This window comes from Salmo salar, chromosome 25 (assembly GCF_965601325.2).
Source record: "Salmo salar chromosome 25, fSalSal1, whole genome shotgun sequence".
In the NCBI taxonomy this organism is placed as follows: Eukaryota; Metazoa; Chordata; class Actinopteri; order Salmoniformes; family Salmonidae; genus Salmo; species Salmo salar.
The window spans coordinates 53,272,756-53,287,157 of record NC_138315.1 but is presented as its reverse complement, the minus strand read 5'-3'; the positions used below and the strand labels follow the sequence as shown (position 1 = coordinate 53,287,157).

Below are 14,402 nucleotides of genomic sequence, written 5' to 3'. Positions count from 1 at the left end.
CTGGCTGGCTGGCACTGGCTAACAGAGACACTGGCTAACAGAGACACTGGCTAACAGAGACACTGGCTAACAGAGACACTGGCTCGAGCCGGCGCAGAGACACTGGCTGGCTGGCACTGGCTAACAGAGACACTGGCTAACAGAGACACTGGCTAACAGAGACACTGGCTAACAGAGACACTGGCTGACAGAGACACCGGCTGACAGAGACACTGGCTAACAGAGACACTGGCTAACAGAGACACTGGCTGGCTGGCACTGGCTAACAGAGACACTGGCTAACAGAGACACTGGCTAACAGAGACACTGGCTAACAGAGACACTGGCTGGCTGGCACTGGCTAACAGAGACACTGGCTAACAGAGACACTGGCTAACAGAGACACTGGCTGACAGAGATACTGGCTGACAGAGATACTGGCTGACAGAGACACTGGCTGACAGAGACACTGGCTAACAGAGACACTGGCTAACAGAGACACTGGCTGGCTGGCATTGGCTAACGGAGACACTGGCTAACAGAGACACTGGCTGACAGAGATACTGGCTGACAGAGATACTGGCTGACAGAGACACTGGCTGGCTGGCACTGGCTAACAGAGACACTGGCTAACAGAGACACTGGCTGGCTGGCACTGGCTAACAGAGACACTGGCTGGCAGAGACACTGGCTAACAGAGACACTGGCTAACAGAGACACTGGCTAACAGAGACACTGGCTAACAGAGACACTGGCTAACAGAGATACTGGCTAACAGAGATACTGGCTGACAGAGACACTGGCTAACAGAGATACTGGCTGACAGAGATACTGGCTGACAGAGACACTGGCTGGCTGGCACTGGCTAACAGAGACACTGGCTAACAGAGACACTGGCTAACAGAGACACTGGCTGGCTGGCACTGGCTAACAGAGACACTGGCTAACAGAGACACTGGCTGACAGAGATACTGGCTGACAGAGACACTGGCTGGCTGGCACTGGCTAACAGAGACACTGGCTAACAGAGACACTGGCTGGCTGGCACTGGCTAACAGAGACACTGGCTGGCAGAGACACTGGCTAACAGAGACACTGGCTAACAGAGACACTGGCTGACAGAGACACTGGCTGACAGAGACACTGGCTGACAGAGACACTGGCTGACAGAGACACTGGCTGGCTGGCACTGGCTAACAGAGACACTGGCTAACAGAGATACTGGCTGACAGAGACACTGGCTGGCTGGCACTGGCTAACAGAGACACTGGCTAACAGAGACACTGGCTAACAGAGACACTGGCTAACAGAGACACTGGCTGGCTGGCACTGGCTAACAGAGACACTGGCTAACAGAGACACTGGCTAACAGAGACACTGGCTAACAGAGACACTGGCTAACAGAGACACTGGCTGGCTGGCACTGGCTAACAGAGACACTGGCTAACAGAGACACTGGCTAACAGAGACACTGGCTAACAGAGATACTGGCTGACAGAGATACTGGCTGACAGAGACACTGGCTGGCTGGCACTGGCTAACAGAGACACTGGCTAACAGAGACACTGGCTGGCTGGCACTGGCTAACAGAGACACTGGCTGACAGAGATACTGGCTGACAGAGACACTGGCTGGCTGGCACTGGCTAACAGAGACACTGGCTAACAGAGACACTGGCTAACAGAGACACTGGCTGGCTGGCACTGGCTAACAGAGACACTGGCTGGCAGAGACACTGGCTAACAGAGACACTGGCTGACAGAGACACTGGCTGACAGAGACACTGGCTGACAGAGACACTGGCTGACAGAGACACTGGCTAACAGAGACACTGGCTAACAGAGACACTGGCTAACAGAGACACTGGCTAACAGAGACACTGGCTAACAGAGACACTGCAGAGGTTCATCACTGCATCCAACAGGAAGTAAAATCCAGCACAGCTGAGCCAGTAGATGACCATGGAACGGGCCTACTCTCTGGTCTAATGTAAAGGGCGGAAGCAGGGATTATGCAGAACGGATACAAATTGTAATACCGTGGCATATTTTGGACTACCTCATGTTAAACAAGGTTGGAATGTTACCATTTCAACATGTCAAATTAATTCATTTAGTTTGACAATAAACAGAAGAAATAATTTAATTCACATTGTGGCTGTATTAGAATGTATAATTGCATTGGGGGTATAGTTATAATGTACATCCTTACTTATGGCTATTGTACACATTAAACAGGGTATTAAATCTACTCAGTACAGTTATTTCACCTTTAAAATTGTACAAAGATTATTTAGACAAAACATTTAGATATATATCGTGAATCGCATATGAATTTGAAAAAAATATATATATATATAATAATAATAATAAATCGAGATTATATTTTTAGTCCATATCGCACAGGCCAACAATAGGCTGCTTTTCTGTGGCATCAAACATTAACCAGCAGTGCTGTGATGAGACAGTTTGGAAATGACAGGGTGTGAAATCAACCCAGATGTAAGGCTGGCAGGAGCCTCTATATATATATATATATATATATCCATGATTCACCAGCCTTCATCATGTGTAGGCCCTAACTCAGCATTTACATCTTACCCCTACCGGGGGTTACCTTACACCCCGGAAATACTGTCCACAGGCCGGAAAACATCCACCACTTTCCTCTGTGTTTTGTCCTTCTTCTGACATACACAGCATTATTCCATAGATCAGATCAGAGCAGTAAAACATTAGTCTCTGTACAGGACTACACCAACACAACACACCCATTTCTCCTGGTACCGTCTGATCCAGATGCAACTGTACTCTATGAAATGCATGAACGTTGTAGTCTAATGCATTTTCGGCCTGGTGATAAACGTCTTGTTTTTCTAGCATTTTTTTTGTTGTTGTTGCTTTGCCTTGGCCATTTTTTTTCCTGTTTCCAAAACGTGTGTATATTTCACCGCTGTAGAAATGTAGGCTAATCACGGTAGCCTGCTGTAGCTCCATGTCAGCGGATAGGCTAATGAGCAATCCGTTACAATACACTACAATTCAACATTACATCGATTTAACACGAGAGTCCCCTGATTTCCAAACTAACGGAATTATAAACAACGTTTTGCAAATGCTAAAAATATATATATATATATATATATAGCTGGTAAATCAAAGTGGCTTTCAGGAGAGATAGAATGAAAGCGGCTACTTACGGTCACAAATCCACAAGGTTTTCCTCTGTATCCAACAAACTGCTACAGTTGATCGGCACATGCAATATTGTGATTTTCAGTTGTTGTCCGTGTTCATTGAACGGTTTTCACCGGTGTTACCGACTTCATAGCTTCGTAATATAACTATGACACCGATTCCTTCCAGCTCCATTCTGTGAAAAGCAGCCAGGAGCGCGCCGCAGATGGGAGGCGCGTTCCCGAATTCCTGTTTCCTGTCCAGAGGAGACCAAGCCTGCAATCCCTCCCTTAGTGCTGCTGCAATCCCTCAGTGCTGCAATCCCTCAGTGCTGCAATCCCTCCCTTAGTGCTGCTGCAATCCCTCAGTGCTGCAATCCCTCCCTTAGTGCTGCAATCCCTCCCTTAGTGCTGCAATCCCTCAGTGCTGCAATCCCTCAGTGCTGCAATCCCTCCCTTAGTGCTGCAATCCCTCCCTTAGTGCTGCAATCCCTCAGTGCTGCAATCCCTCAGTGCTGCAATCCCTCAGTGCTGCAATCCCTCAGTGCTGCTGCAATCCCTCAATGCTGCTACAATCCCTCAGTGCTGCAATCCCTCAGTGCTGCTGCAATCCCTCAGTGCTGCAATCCCTCAGTGCTGCAATCCCTCAGTGCTGCTGCAATCCCTCAGTGCTGCTGCAATCCCTCAGTGCTGCTGCAATCCCTCAGTGCTGCTACAATCCCTCAGTGCTGCTGCAATCCCTCAGTGCTGCTGCAATCCCTCAGTGCTGCAATCCCTCAATGCTGCTACAATCCCTCAGTGCTGCTGCAATCCCTCAGTGCTGCTGCAATCCCTCAGTGCTGCTGCAATCCCTCAGTGCTGCTGCAATCCCTCAATGCTGCTACAATTCCTCAGTGCTGCTACAATCCCTCAGTGCTACAATCCCTCAATGCTGCTACAATCCCTCAGTGCTGCTACAATCCCTCAGTGCTACAATCCCTCAATGCTGCTACAATCCCTCAGTGCTGCAATCCCTCAGTGCTACAATCCCTCAGTGCTGCTACAATCCCTCAATGCTGCTACAATCCCTCAGTGCTGCAATCCCTCAGTGCTACAATCCCTCAGTGCTGCTCCAATCCCTCAGTGCTGCTCCAATCCCTCAATGCTGCAATCCCTCAGTGCTGCAATCCCTCAGTGCTGCTCCAATCCCTCAGTGCTGCTGCAATCCCTCAGTGCTGCTCCAATCCCTCAGTGCTGCTCCAATCCCTCAGTGCTGCTCCAATCCCTCAGTGCTGCTCCAATCCCTCAGTGCTGCTCCAATCCCTTCAGACAGGGGTTTCTTACCTGCATATGCCTGTATTGTACAGACAGGTCTCACTCAGGATTATCTATGTCTGGGAATGGGGAAATACTCCTAATATGGTCGATAATATTTCCACTAAAGAAATATAATCTATTGGTGGTTCCTCTTCAAAGTCCTGTAATGTGAGACTGGTGAGTATGTATACAGAGACTGTTAAACATGGCCTCTTAGACGCTGATCTTGGGTCAGTTTAGCATTTTCCCCACTAATAGTTAAAGATAGGAAATGGGGGGGGGGGGATGGCAAGCTGATCCTAGATCTGTGACTAGGAGAAACTTCATCCTGGAGCAAGAAGGGGGGTCACAGTGTGTGGGGGGTCACAGTGTGTGGGGGGGGTTACAGTGGGGGGGTCACAGTGTGGGGGGGTCACAGTGTGTGGGGGGTCACAGTGTGGGGGGGGTTACAGTGTGGGGGGGTCACAGTGTGGGGGGGGTTACAGTGTGGGGGGGTCACAGTGTGGGGGGGGGGGTTACAGTGGGGGGGGTCACAGTGTGGGGGGGTTACAGTGTGGGGGGGGTCACAGTGTGGGGGGGTCACAGTGTGGGGGGGGGTTACAGTGGGGGGGGGTCACAGTGTGGGGGGGTTACAGTGTGGGGGGGTCACAGTGTGGGGGGGTCACAGTGTGGGGGGGGGTTACAGTGGGGGGGGGTCACAGTGTGGGGGGGTTACAGTGTGGGGGGGTCACAGTGTGGGGGGGTTACAGTGTGGGGGGGTTACAGTGTGGGGGGGGTCACAGTGGGGGGGGGGTTACAGTGTGGGGGGGTCACAGTGTGGGGGGGGTCACAGTGTGGGGGGGTCACAGTGTGGGGGGGTCACAGTGTGGGGGGGGTCACAGTGTGTGGGGGGGTCACAGTGTGGGGGGGTCACAGTGTGGGGGTGGTCACAGTGTGGGGGGGGGTCACAGTGTGGGGGGGTCACAGTGTGGGGGGGTTACAGTGTGGGGGGGGTCACAGTGTGTGGGGGGGTACAGTGTGGGGGGTCACAGTGTGGGGGGGTCACAGTGTGTGGGGGGGTCACAGTGTGGGGGGGTCACAGTGTGGGGGGGGTCACAGTGTGGGGGGGGTCACAGTGTGGGGGGGGGGTCACAGTGTGGAGGGGGGTCACAGTGTGGGGGGGGGTCACAGTGTGGAGGGGGGTCACAGTGTGGGGGGGGGGTCACAGTGATTGTTCCTCCAAGCCTGAAGACTAACCACATAAAACAGGTCAAGGTAAATTATTAATCTGAGCACTGGGCCTGAGCTCAGACCACTGGATAGTATTTTATTCATTTATTTTACCGTTATTTTACCGTTATTTTACCAGGTAAGTTGACTGAGAACACGTTCTCATTTACAGCAACGACCTGGGGAATAGTTACAGGGGAGAGGAGGAGGGGGATGAATGAGCCCAATTGTAAGTATATCTAGCTAGCACAGGAGGCTGCTGAGGGGAGGACGACTCACGATAACGGCTGGAACGGAGCGAATGTGTTTTATGTATTATATTTTTTATATTATTATTATTTTTTGTTGTTGTATTTTCTCTCCTTTTTCGATCTTGTCTCATCGCTGCAACTCCCCAACGAGCTCGGGAGAGTTGAAGGTCAAAATCATGTGTCCTCCAAAAAAACATGACCCGCCGAACCGCGCTCCTTAACACCCGCCAGCTTAACCCGGAAGCCATCCGCACCGATGTGGCGGAGGAAACACCGTTCAACTGAGCACCGACACTGGGCCAAACCCTCCCCTAAACCGGACGACACTGGGCCAAACCCTCCCCTAAACCGGACGACACCGGGCCAAACCCTCCCCTAACCCGGACGACACCGGGCCAAACCCTCCCCTAAACCGGACGACACTGGGCCAAACCCTCCCCTAACCCGGACGACACTGGACCAATTGTTTGCCGCCCCTATGGGACTCCCGATCATGGCCAGTTGTGATACAGCCCGGGATCAAACCCGGGTCTGTAGTGACGCCTCTAGCACTACGATGCAGTGCCTTAGACCGCCACTCGCCACTCGAAAGGCCTTGTTTAATATACACTGCTCAAAAAAATAAAGGGAACACTTAAACAACACAATGTAACTCCAAGTCAATCACACTTCTGTGAAATCAAACTGTCCACTTAGGAAGCAACACTGATTGACAATAAATTTCACATGCTGTTGTGCAAATGGAATAGACAACAGGTGGAAATTATAGGCAATTAGCAAGACACCCCCAATAAAGGAGTGGTTCTGCGGTGGGGACCACAGACCACTTCTCAGTTCCTATGCTTCCTGGCTGATGTTTTGGTCACTTTTGAATGCTGGCGGTGCTTTCACTCTAGTGGTAGCATGAGACGGAGTCTACAATCCACACAAGTGGCTCAGGTAGTGCAGCTCATCCAGGATGGCACATCAATGCGAGCTGTGGCAAGAAGGTTTGCTGTGTCTGTCAGCGTAGTGTCCAGAGCATGGAGGCGCTACCAGGAGACAGGCCAGTACATCAGGAGACGTGGAGGAGGTCGTAGGAGGGCAACAACCCAGCAGCAGGACCGCTACCTCCGCCTTTGTGCAAGGAGGAGCACTGCCAGAGCCCTGCAAAATGACCTCCAGCAGGCCACAAATGTGCATGTGTCTGCTCAAACGGTCAGAAACAGACTCCATGAGGGTGGTATGAGGGCCCGACGTCCACAGGTGGGGGTTGTGCTTACAGCCCAACACCGTGCAGGACGTTTGGCATTTGCCAGAGAACACCAAGATTGGCAAATTCGCCACTGGCGCCCTGTGCTCTTCACAGATGAAAGCAGGTTCACACTGAGCACGTGACAGACATGACAGAGTCTGGAGATGCCGTGGAGAACGTTCTGCTGCCTGCAACATCCTCCAGCATGACTGGTTTGGCGGTGGGTCAGTCATGGTGTGGGGTGGCATTTCTTTGGGGTGCCGCACAGCCCTCCATGTGCTCGCCAGAGGTAGCCTGACTGCCATTAGGTACCGAGATGAGATCCTCAGACCCCTTGTGAGACCATATGCTGGTGCGGTTGGCCCTGGGTTCCTCCTAATGCAAGACAATGCTAGACCTCATGTGGCTGGAGTGTGTCAGCAGTTCCTGCAAGAGGAAGGCATTGATGCTATGGACTGGCCCGCCCGTTCCCCAGGAGTTGGCGGATGCTTTAGTCCAGGTCTGGGAGGAGATCCCTCAGGAGACCATCCGTCACCTCATCAGGAGCATGCCCAGGCGTTGTAGGGAGGTCATACAGGCACGTGGAGGCCACACACACTACTGAGCCTCATTTTGACTTGTTTTAATAAGGACATTACATCAAAGTTGGATCAGCCTGTAGTGTGGTTTTCCACTTTAATTTTGAGTGTGACTCCAAATCCAGACCTCCATGGGTTGATAAATTGGATTTCCATTGATTATTTTTGTGTGATTTTGTTGTCAGCACATTCAACTATGTAAAGAAAAAAGTATTTAATAAGATTATTTCTTTCATTCAGATCTAGGATGTGTTGTTTAAGTGTTCCCTTTATTTTTTTGAGCGGTATATTTGATACCATTCCACTCATTTTACATTTCAGTCATTTAGCAGACGCTCTGAGCTACAGTTAGTGCATTCATCTAAAGATAGCTAGGTGGAACAACCACATATCACAGTAAGTGGTATTATTTAAAATACTCATTAAAGAGTGGGTGTCTGTCTGCTTTGTAGTAGGGTTTCAAATGTTTTCGAAAGATGTTACCATGTGAAAATACATCTGACACTGTTCTGGGGAACCACCACCACATTGTGGTTAAAAACACCCAACTTCCTCTCTCTGTCTCTCTCTCTCTCTCTCTCTCTCTCTCTCTCTCTCTCTCTCTCTCTCCTAACCCAAACCCATCTATCTCAGATCCGGCTATGATGCCAATTTCACCCAAGAAGAGAGGGAGGAAAAGAGGGAGGAGAGGGAGAAGAAAAGAGGGAGAAGAGAGCACGGTGAAGACAAAGGGAGGAGAGGGTAAAGAGAGGGAGGAGAAGAGAGGAAGTAGTGACTCACAAATATGGCAGGAGTGACTCACAAATATGGAAGGAGTGACTCACAATGCAGACAGACATAAAGTGCAAAAACACAGTGGAATAAAAAAATAAAAAACACCAATTTCCTACCTGATCTGTAACCGAGGAAAACTTGTCCAAATTCTAAAGAAAAACTTAGCAGTATATTGGCCTGGTTGGCAGTATTTGGGTTTGTAAATAATGTAATATTACAACTGGACAAGTATGTAAAATGTAATCAGAAAACTCAGTCTATGAATGCATAGACATATTTACCTTATTTAACAGACACTCTTATCCAGAGAGCAACTTACAGTAGTGAATGCATACATTTTATTTTTAAAAATTCTCTGTACTGGTCCCCCGTGGGAATCGAACCCACAACCCTGGCGTTGCAAGTTTGAATCCCCGAGCTGACAAGGTACAACTCTGTCGGTCTGCCCCCCTGAACAAGGCAGTTAACCCCACTGTTCCTAGGCTGTCATTGTAAATTCAGAATTTGTTCTTAAGTGACTTGCCTTGTTTAATAAAAGGTTAAGAAAAAAAAACTGTGGGTAGTCAACAGGGTACCATTTGAGACACAATGTAAGTCTAGTAGTCTGTGGATACATATTGTTATTTACCACAGTTATGTGTGGGTGTGGTGTTTTCAACCGTCTGCTCGGGGGTGAAAACTGTGTCCTCGTTAGCATCAAGGTGTATCAGAAACGTTGTACCTTCCATCTCCTCTTTACTCTCCTCTGCCCTTGCTATCACTTCAGGGATTAAGAAGACAAGATGGAGGGTAATTTCTGGATGACAACGATCCTCCTGTCCTTCTGTCTTTCGGGTCATATGTTTACTGAACTCTCCCAACGTCCCAACTGCAAAGGTGAGATTCAGATACGCTTCGACGTCTGCGTTACTTGCTGTTTGTGGTTTTAGGCTGAGTTTCTGTATATATACACACACACGTTGCTAGATCTGCTGATGTAAAAAATAAAAATAAAAAGGGGCTCTATGAATCCATTTGATAGAAATTTGATGGATATCTGTTTCAGAGTAGTCTTTTTCTGAAGATAACATAATTTATTCGTTATGTAAGTCCATTCTGCATGATGATCTTTAATCTATTATGAAAACTGCTGTAAAATACTTTGGATTTATTCTGTCAGTTGTCGTAAAAAAAAAAAAAGTTAAATTAAATAAAATGTTGATATGAAAAGATTTTCAACAGATTGAATGCATATAGTTGTAGTTTATTGCTACTTGTATTTCAAGATACGTTACATTAACTATTTTCCACAAAAACAACCTAATGTTCCATAGAAAATAAATGGCGAGTGTTTTGACCACTATATAAATATATATATACACACACACATTCTTCACATTTGTGTTTTTACATCATTTAAAAAAAAAAAATATTTCACCTTTAGAAATGATTGCTTATGGGTATGTCCGTGTAAAATAATACTGTTCACAGATGTTGAATTCATGGATGTTAGACGTGTATTAAAATGGATTTTTGTTGCCAAACGCTATGCTTCCATTTGTTTAGCTGGAGTGGAATGTTTATATCCTGTATATTTTTTTGTGTTAGTCTCACTTTGGTATTTTAAAATGAACGAGAACTGGAAGTCCCTCTTGATAAGAGCATCTGCTAAATGACTAAAAATGTCTAATTAGTAACATTTTACATTCAGATAGATATAATGCTGTATTTATAAATTTAAAAAAAATATATATATATATGTTGATGTCACGTATATGTATCATTTGTACAAATCTTTATTAAACATGTAGTTATCATTTGACTGTGTAAAACCTAGCAGTACTACTGATTTCTCTGAGAGTGAAGTGGATATATGAATCCCCGAGCTGACAAGGTACAACTCTGTCGGTCTGCCCCCCTGAACAAGGCAGTTAACCCCACTGTTCCTAGGCTAAAGTGGTAGATTTTAAACACATACATGTCTGTTATTGAACAACCCCATGCCATGATTAGGTTGTGAGAAAACTTCATCGATCTCTTTCATTTATTTGTGTTTATTTAAGCTTTATTTTAACAGGGATGACATATTGAGACCGAGGTCTCTTTTTAAAAATTCGCCCTGTATTATGCAATATCAATTGTGCTCCTCAGTTTTACCGTTGTAATATGATACAAAGCGACTCGGTGTGCTTTAGGATCATGCGGACTCCTCTGAGCAGTCTGATAGGTTGGCTGGAGTGTTCAGCCGGACAGACCGTCAGGTTGCAAAGCTTCTGGAAGGCTGGCTGGCTAAACGATTGAAGATTGTTATATTGACGTTTTTTTTCACTATATCAATGTAACGTTATTGATCTATCGGTTTCCGTAGCGAATTCCCTTCTTTTCACACTACAACAGTAATAAACAGCTCTAACGTTATAGACTTCACTGTCGTGGTGCAGAGTAGAGGTCTGGGCGGACCGATGTCTTCATCCCGCTGCAGCCGCTGGCTTTCTGTCCGAATCCCACCCGCTACCGCAAGAACTGGTCCCAAAACCCAACCGCAGTCCCGCAAGAACTGGTCCCAAAACCCAACCTCGGTCCCGCAAGAACTGGTCCCAAACCCAACCGCAGTCCCGCAAGAACTGGTCCCAAAACCCAACCGCAGTCCCGCAAGAACTGGTCCCAAAACCCAACCTCGGTCCCGCAAGAACTGGTCCCAAACCCAACCGCGGTCCCGCAAGAACTGGTCCCAAAACCCAACCGCAGTCCCGCAAGAACTGGTCCCAAAACCCAACCGCAGTCCGCAAGAACTGGTCCCAAAACCCAACCGCAGTCCCGCAAGAACTGGTCCCAAAACACAACCGCAGTCCCGCAATGTTATTTTAGGCGTGTGTGACGCAGCTCACTTGCTAGCCACCGAGGTAAAGTTGGTCTTATATTCGGACATTCAACAGACATTTGCCAAAAGCCATTTCCAAATGTAAAAATCAATAACTAATTCACCGTTTGTCACAGAAACATCAAACTAGGTATGATTTATTCTATAAATGTCTAGCATACTTTCACAACCTTCGCTTTGAGTAGAAATTCCAGTTTTGATTTGATAGAAATACATAAAATCTCAAATATTGTGTTTAAAGATGAAGAGATCAATAACAAATTCAGTGATTGTCACAGAAAAAAAAGTGAAAATATGCATTTATTTGCAATAACTTTAAGAAATGTTAATTTCAAGTGCAATTTGTTCTATATGAAATTAGACAATGTTTACATAACGTTGTACAAATGTTTACCATCTTAAATTGTATGAAAAATCAAATGTTTACCATCTTAAATTGCATGAAAAATCTATCGCTTGTTTTTTTTTTTTGGAGCAACAGTTCCACATTTTAAAGTAGTTACAAGGCCCAACAGTAATTTATGTTTCTCTAATTTAACAGCAAAAACTCCCCTTTAAATCATTTTCTATTTTTGGTGCTTTATTGAAGTCCTTCTTTGTCATCCCCAGACAAGCTGAATGCTACCATCTCCTGGGGTAATAGATTCAACTGTTCAACGCTTACAGCCAAATGTTTAATACCCCGGAGTATTCCCACAACACATTCTGGAAAGTCTCTAGATTCAGCGGTCACTTTATTAGGTACAAAACCCCTTATGCATCTAGAACAGCGTGAATTCAGAACAACTGATGAAGCTGGGAAAGGAGATTGACTGTTCACAAGTTTTTTTTTTTAAGTCCAGTTGGAGTTTATTACAGTCAGTACAAGCTGAGTGTTGGAATTATTAAAAAAAAAAAAAAAACAGTTTTTGAAACTTTTCTGAGTTACAAAAAAGACCATCTGTCACGACTTCTACTGAAGTCGATGCCCCTCCTTGTTCGGGTGGTGCTCGGCGCTCGACGTCACCGGCCTTCTAGCCACCATTGATCAGTTTTTCATTTTCCATTGGTTTTGTCTGGTCTCTTTACACACCTGTTTCATAACCCAGTAATTATATGTTGTGTATTTAACCCTCTGAATCCCCTCATTTCTCTGTCGGTGATTGTTTGTTTGTTATGTACGTGTTGTTTCTATATCGGTGTGCGACGGGGTCATTGTTTTACCCGGATTCTTTTCTACATTGGTTTTGGGAATAAATATTCCATTTTTTTTTTAAACCACTCTGTTTTTTCTCCTGCGCCTGACTTCCCTGCCACCTACATACACGGACTATGACACCATCACAGACTGTGCTGTCATTTTACACATTCTAAAGTTCAAACAAAAAGTTACAGAATACCTGAATACTTCTCTGCATGCTTTGGTGTCTATCAAACCAAGACCACAGGACTTGGTGTATGGAGGAGCAATTTATTCTCGTTATTAACAGGGTGGTGAACCTAATAAACTGGCATACGAGTGTAGATATCACAAACGACTCCTTTTGAGCAGTGTCTGTCTGTTATACTGTTTGATCAATGGGTATAATGGTGAATCTGATTCCCGAGGTCCTCATAGGCTCACTTGGATATATATATATAGTTGGGAGGTAAAGGAAAAACAATATGAAACTAGGATATTAAAACACTGGTAGAATTATTTCATCCACATCCATTCACATTAAATGTCTTTTATAAATACTAATACCACTGTCTTTCTGGACGTTTTAAAAGGTCTTTCTGCAAGGAATGTGAATTGAAAGGGATTCGGTAATACCTCTGTAGTTTCTCCACTGGTATAATGGGTATAATGGGTATAATGGGTATAATGGGTATAATGGGTATAATGTGTATAATGGGTATAATGGGTATAATGGGTATAATGTGTATAATGGGTATAATGTGTATAATGTGTATAATGGCTATAATGGGTATAATGGGTATAATGGGTATAATGGCTATAATGGGTATAATGGCTATAATGGGTATAATGTGTATAATGGGTATAATGTGTATAATGGGTATAATGTGTATAATGGGTATAATGGGTATAATGGGTATAATGGGTATAATGGGTATAATGGGTATAATGGGTATAATGTGTATAATGTGTATAATGGGTATAATGGGTATAATGGGTATAATGTGTGTAGAGCTGATATCTCTGTAGGTGATGTAGTTTCTCCACTGGTATAATGTTTTGTAGTTGCACACCTCCCTGCTGAATTATGTAGAGCTGATTTGGGCCAGTTGAGATATTCTTTTCATGATTTGTTGTTGAATTTATTAATTTTTCTTCCACGTAGGCTTTGTGCTAGCAGTTTAAGAGAGAAGGAGAGCAAATAGCATACGGACGGACTGGTTGAAGTCCTGGTTTGTAACGGTTAGTGAAATAGCATAGGGACGGACTGGTTGAAGTCCTGGTTTGTAACGGTTAGTGAAATAGCATAGGGACGGAGTGGTTGAAGTCCTGGTTTGTAACGGTTAGTGAAATAGCATAGGGACGGACTGGTTGAAGTCCTGGTTTGTAACGGTTAGTGAAATAGCATAGGGACGGACTGGTTGAAGTCCTGGTTTGTAACGGTTAGTGAAATAGCATAGGGACGGACTGGTTGAAGTCCTGGTTTGTAACGGTTAGTGAAATAGCATAGGGACGGACTGGTTGAAGTCCTGGTTTGTAACGGTTAGTGAAATAGCATAGGGACGGAGTGGTTGAAGTCCTGGTTTGTAACGGTTAGTGAAATAGCATACGGACGGACTGGTTGAAGTCCTGGTTTGTAACGGTTAGTGAAATAGCATAGGGACGGACTGGTTGAAGTCCTGGTTTGTAACGGTTAGTGAAATAGCATAGGGACGGACTGGTTGAAGTCCTGGTTTGTAACGGTTAGTGAAATAGCATAGGGACGGACTGGTTGAAGTCCTGGTTTGTAACGGTTAGTGAAATAGCATAGGGACGGACTGGTTGAAGTCCTGGTTTGTAACGGTTAGTGAAATAGCATAGGGACGGACTGGTTGAAGTCCTGGTTTG

General features: G+C 45.8%; 2 protein-coding genes across 9 annotated transcripts in view; one reads left to right on the top strand and one right to left on the bottom strand.

Annotated features, from left to right (window-relative positions):
* Nucleotides 1-3,406, bottom strand: part of LOC106586965 (ras-associated and pleckstrin homology domains-containing protein 1) — a 184,703-nt gene extending 181,297 nt beyond the window's left edge. For both annotated transcript variants that reach the window (XM_045707278.2, XM_045707280.2), the window contains exon 1: nt 3,179-3,406. The gene's annotated coding sequence lies outside the window, so the exon portion shown is untranslated. The remainder of the gene's footprint in view (nt 1-3,178) is intronic.
* A 5,743-nt stretch (nt 3,407-9,149) lies between these two features.
* Nucleotides 9,150-14,402, top strand: part of LOC106586939 (uncharacterized) — a 33,611-nt gene continuing 28,358 nt past the window's right edge. For 3 of the 7 annotated variants that reach the window (XR_014382672.1, XR_014382670.1, XR_014382669.1), the window contains exon 1: nt 9,150-9,372. Coding sequence is in view for 1 of the 7 variants with exons in the window: in XM_045707704.2 (XP_045563660.2) it covers nt 9,279-9,372 (94 nt within the window). In the remaining 6 variants the exon portion in view is untranslated. The remainder of the gene's footprint in view (nt 9,373-14,402) is intronic. The other 4 variants (XR_014382671.1, XR_014382668.1, XR_014382667.1 and 1 more) reach the window with 3 other exon arrangements.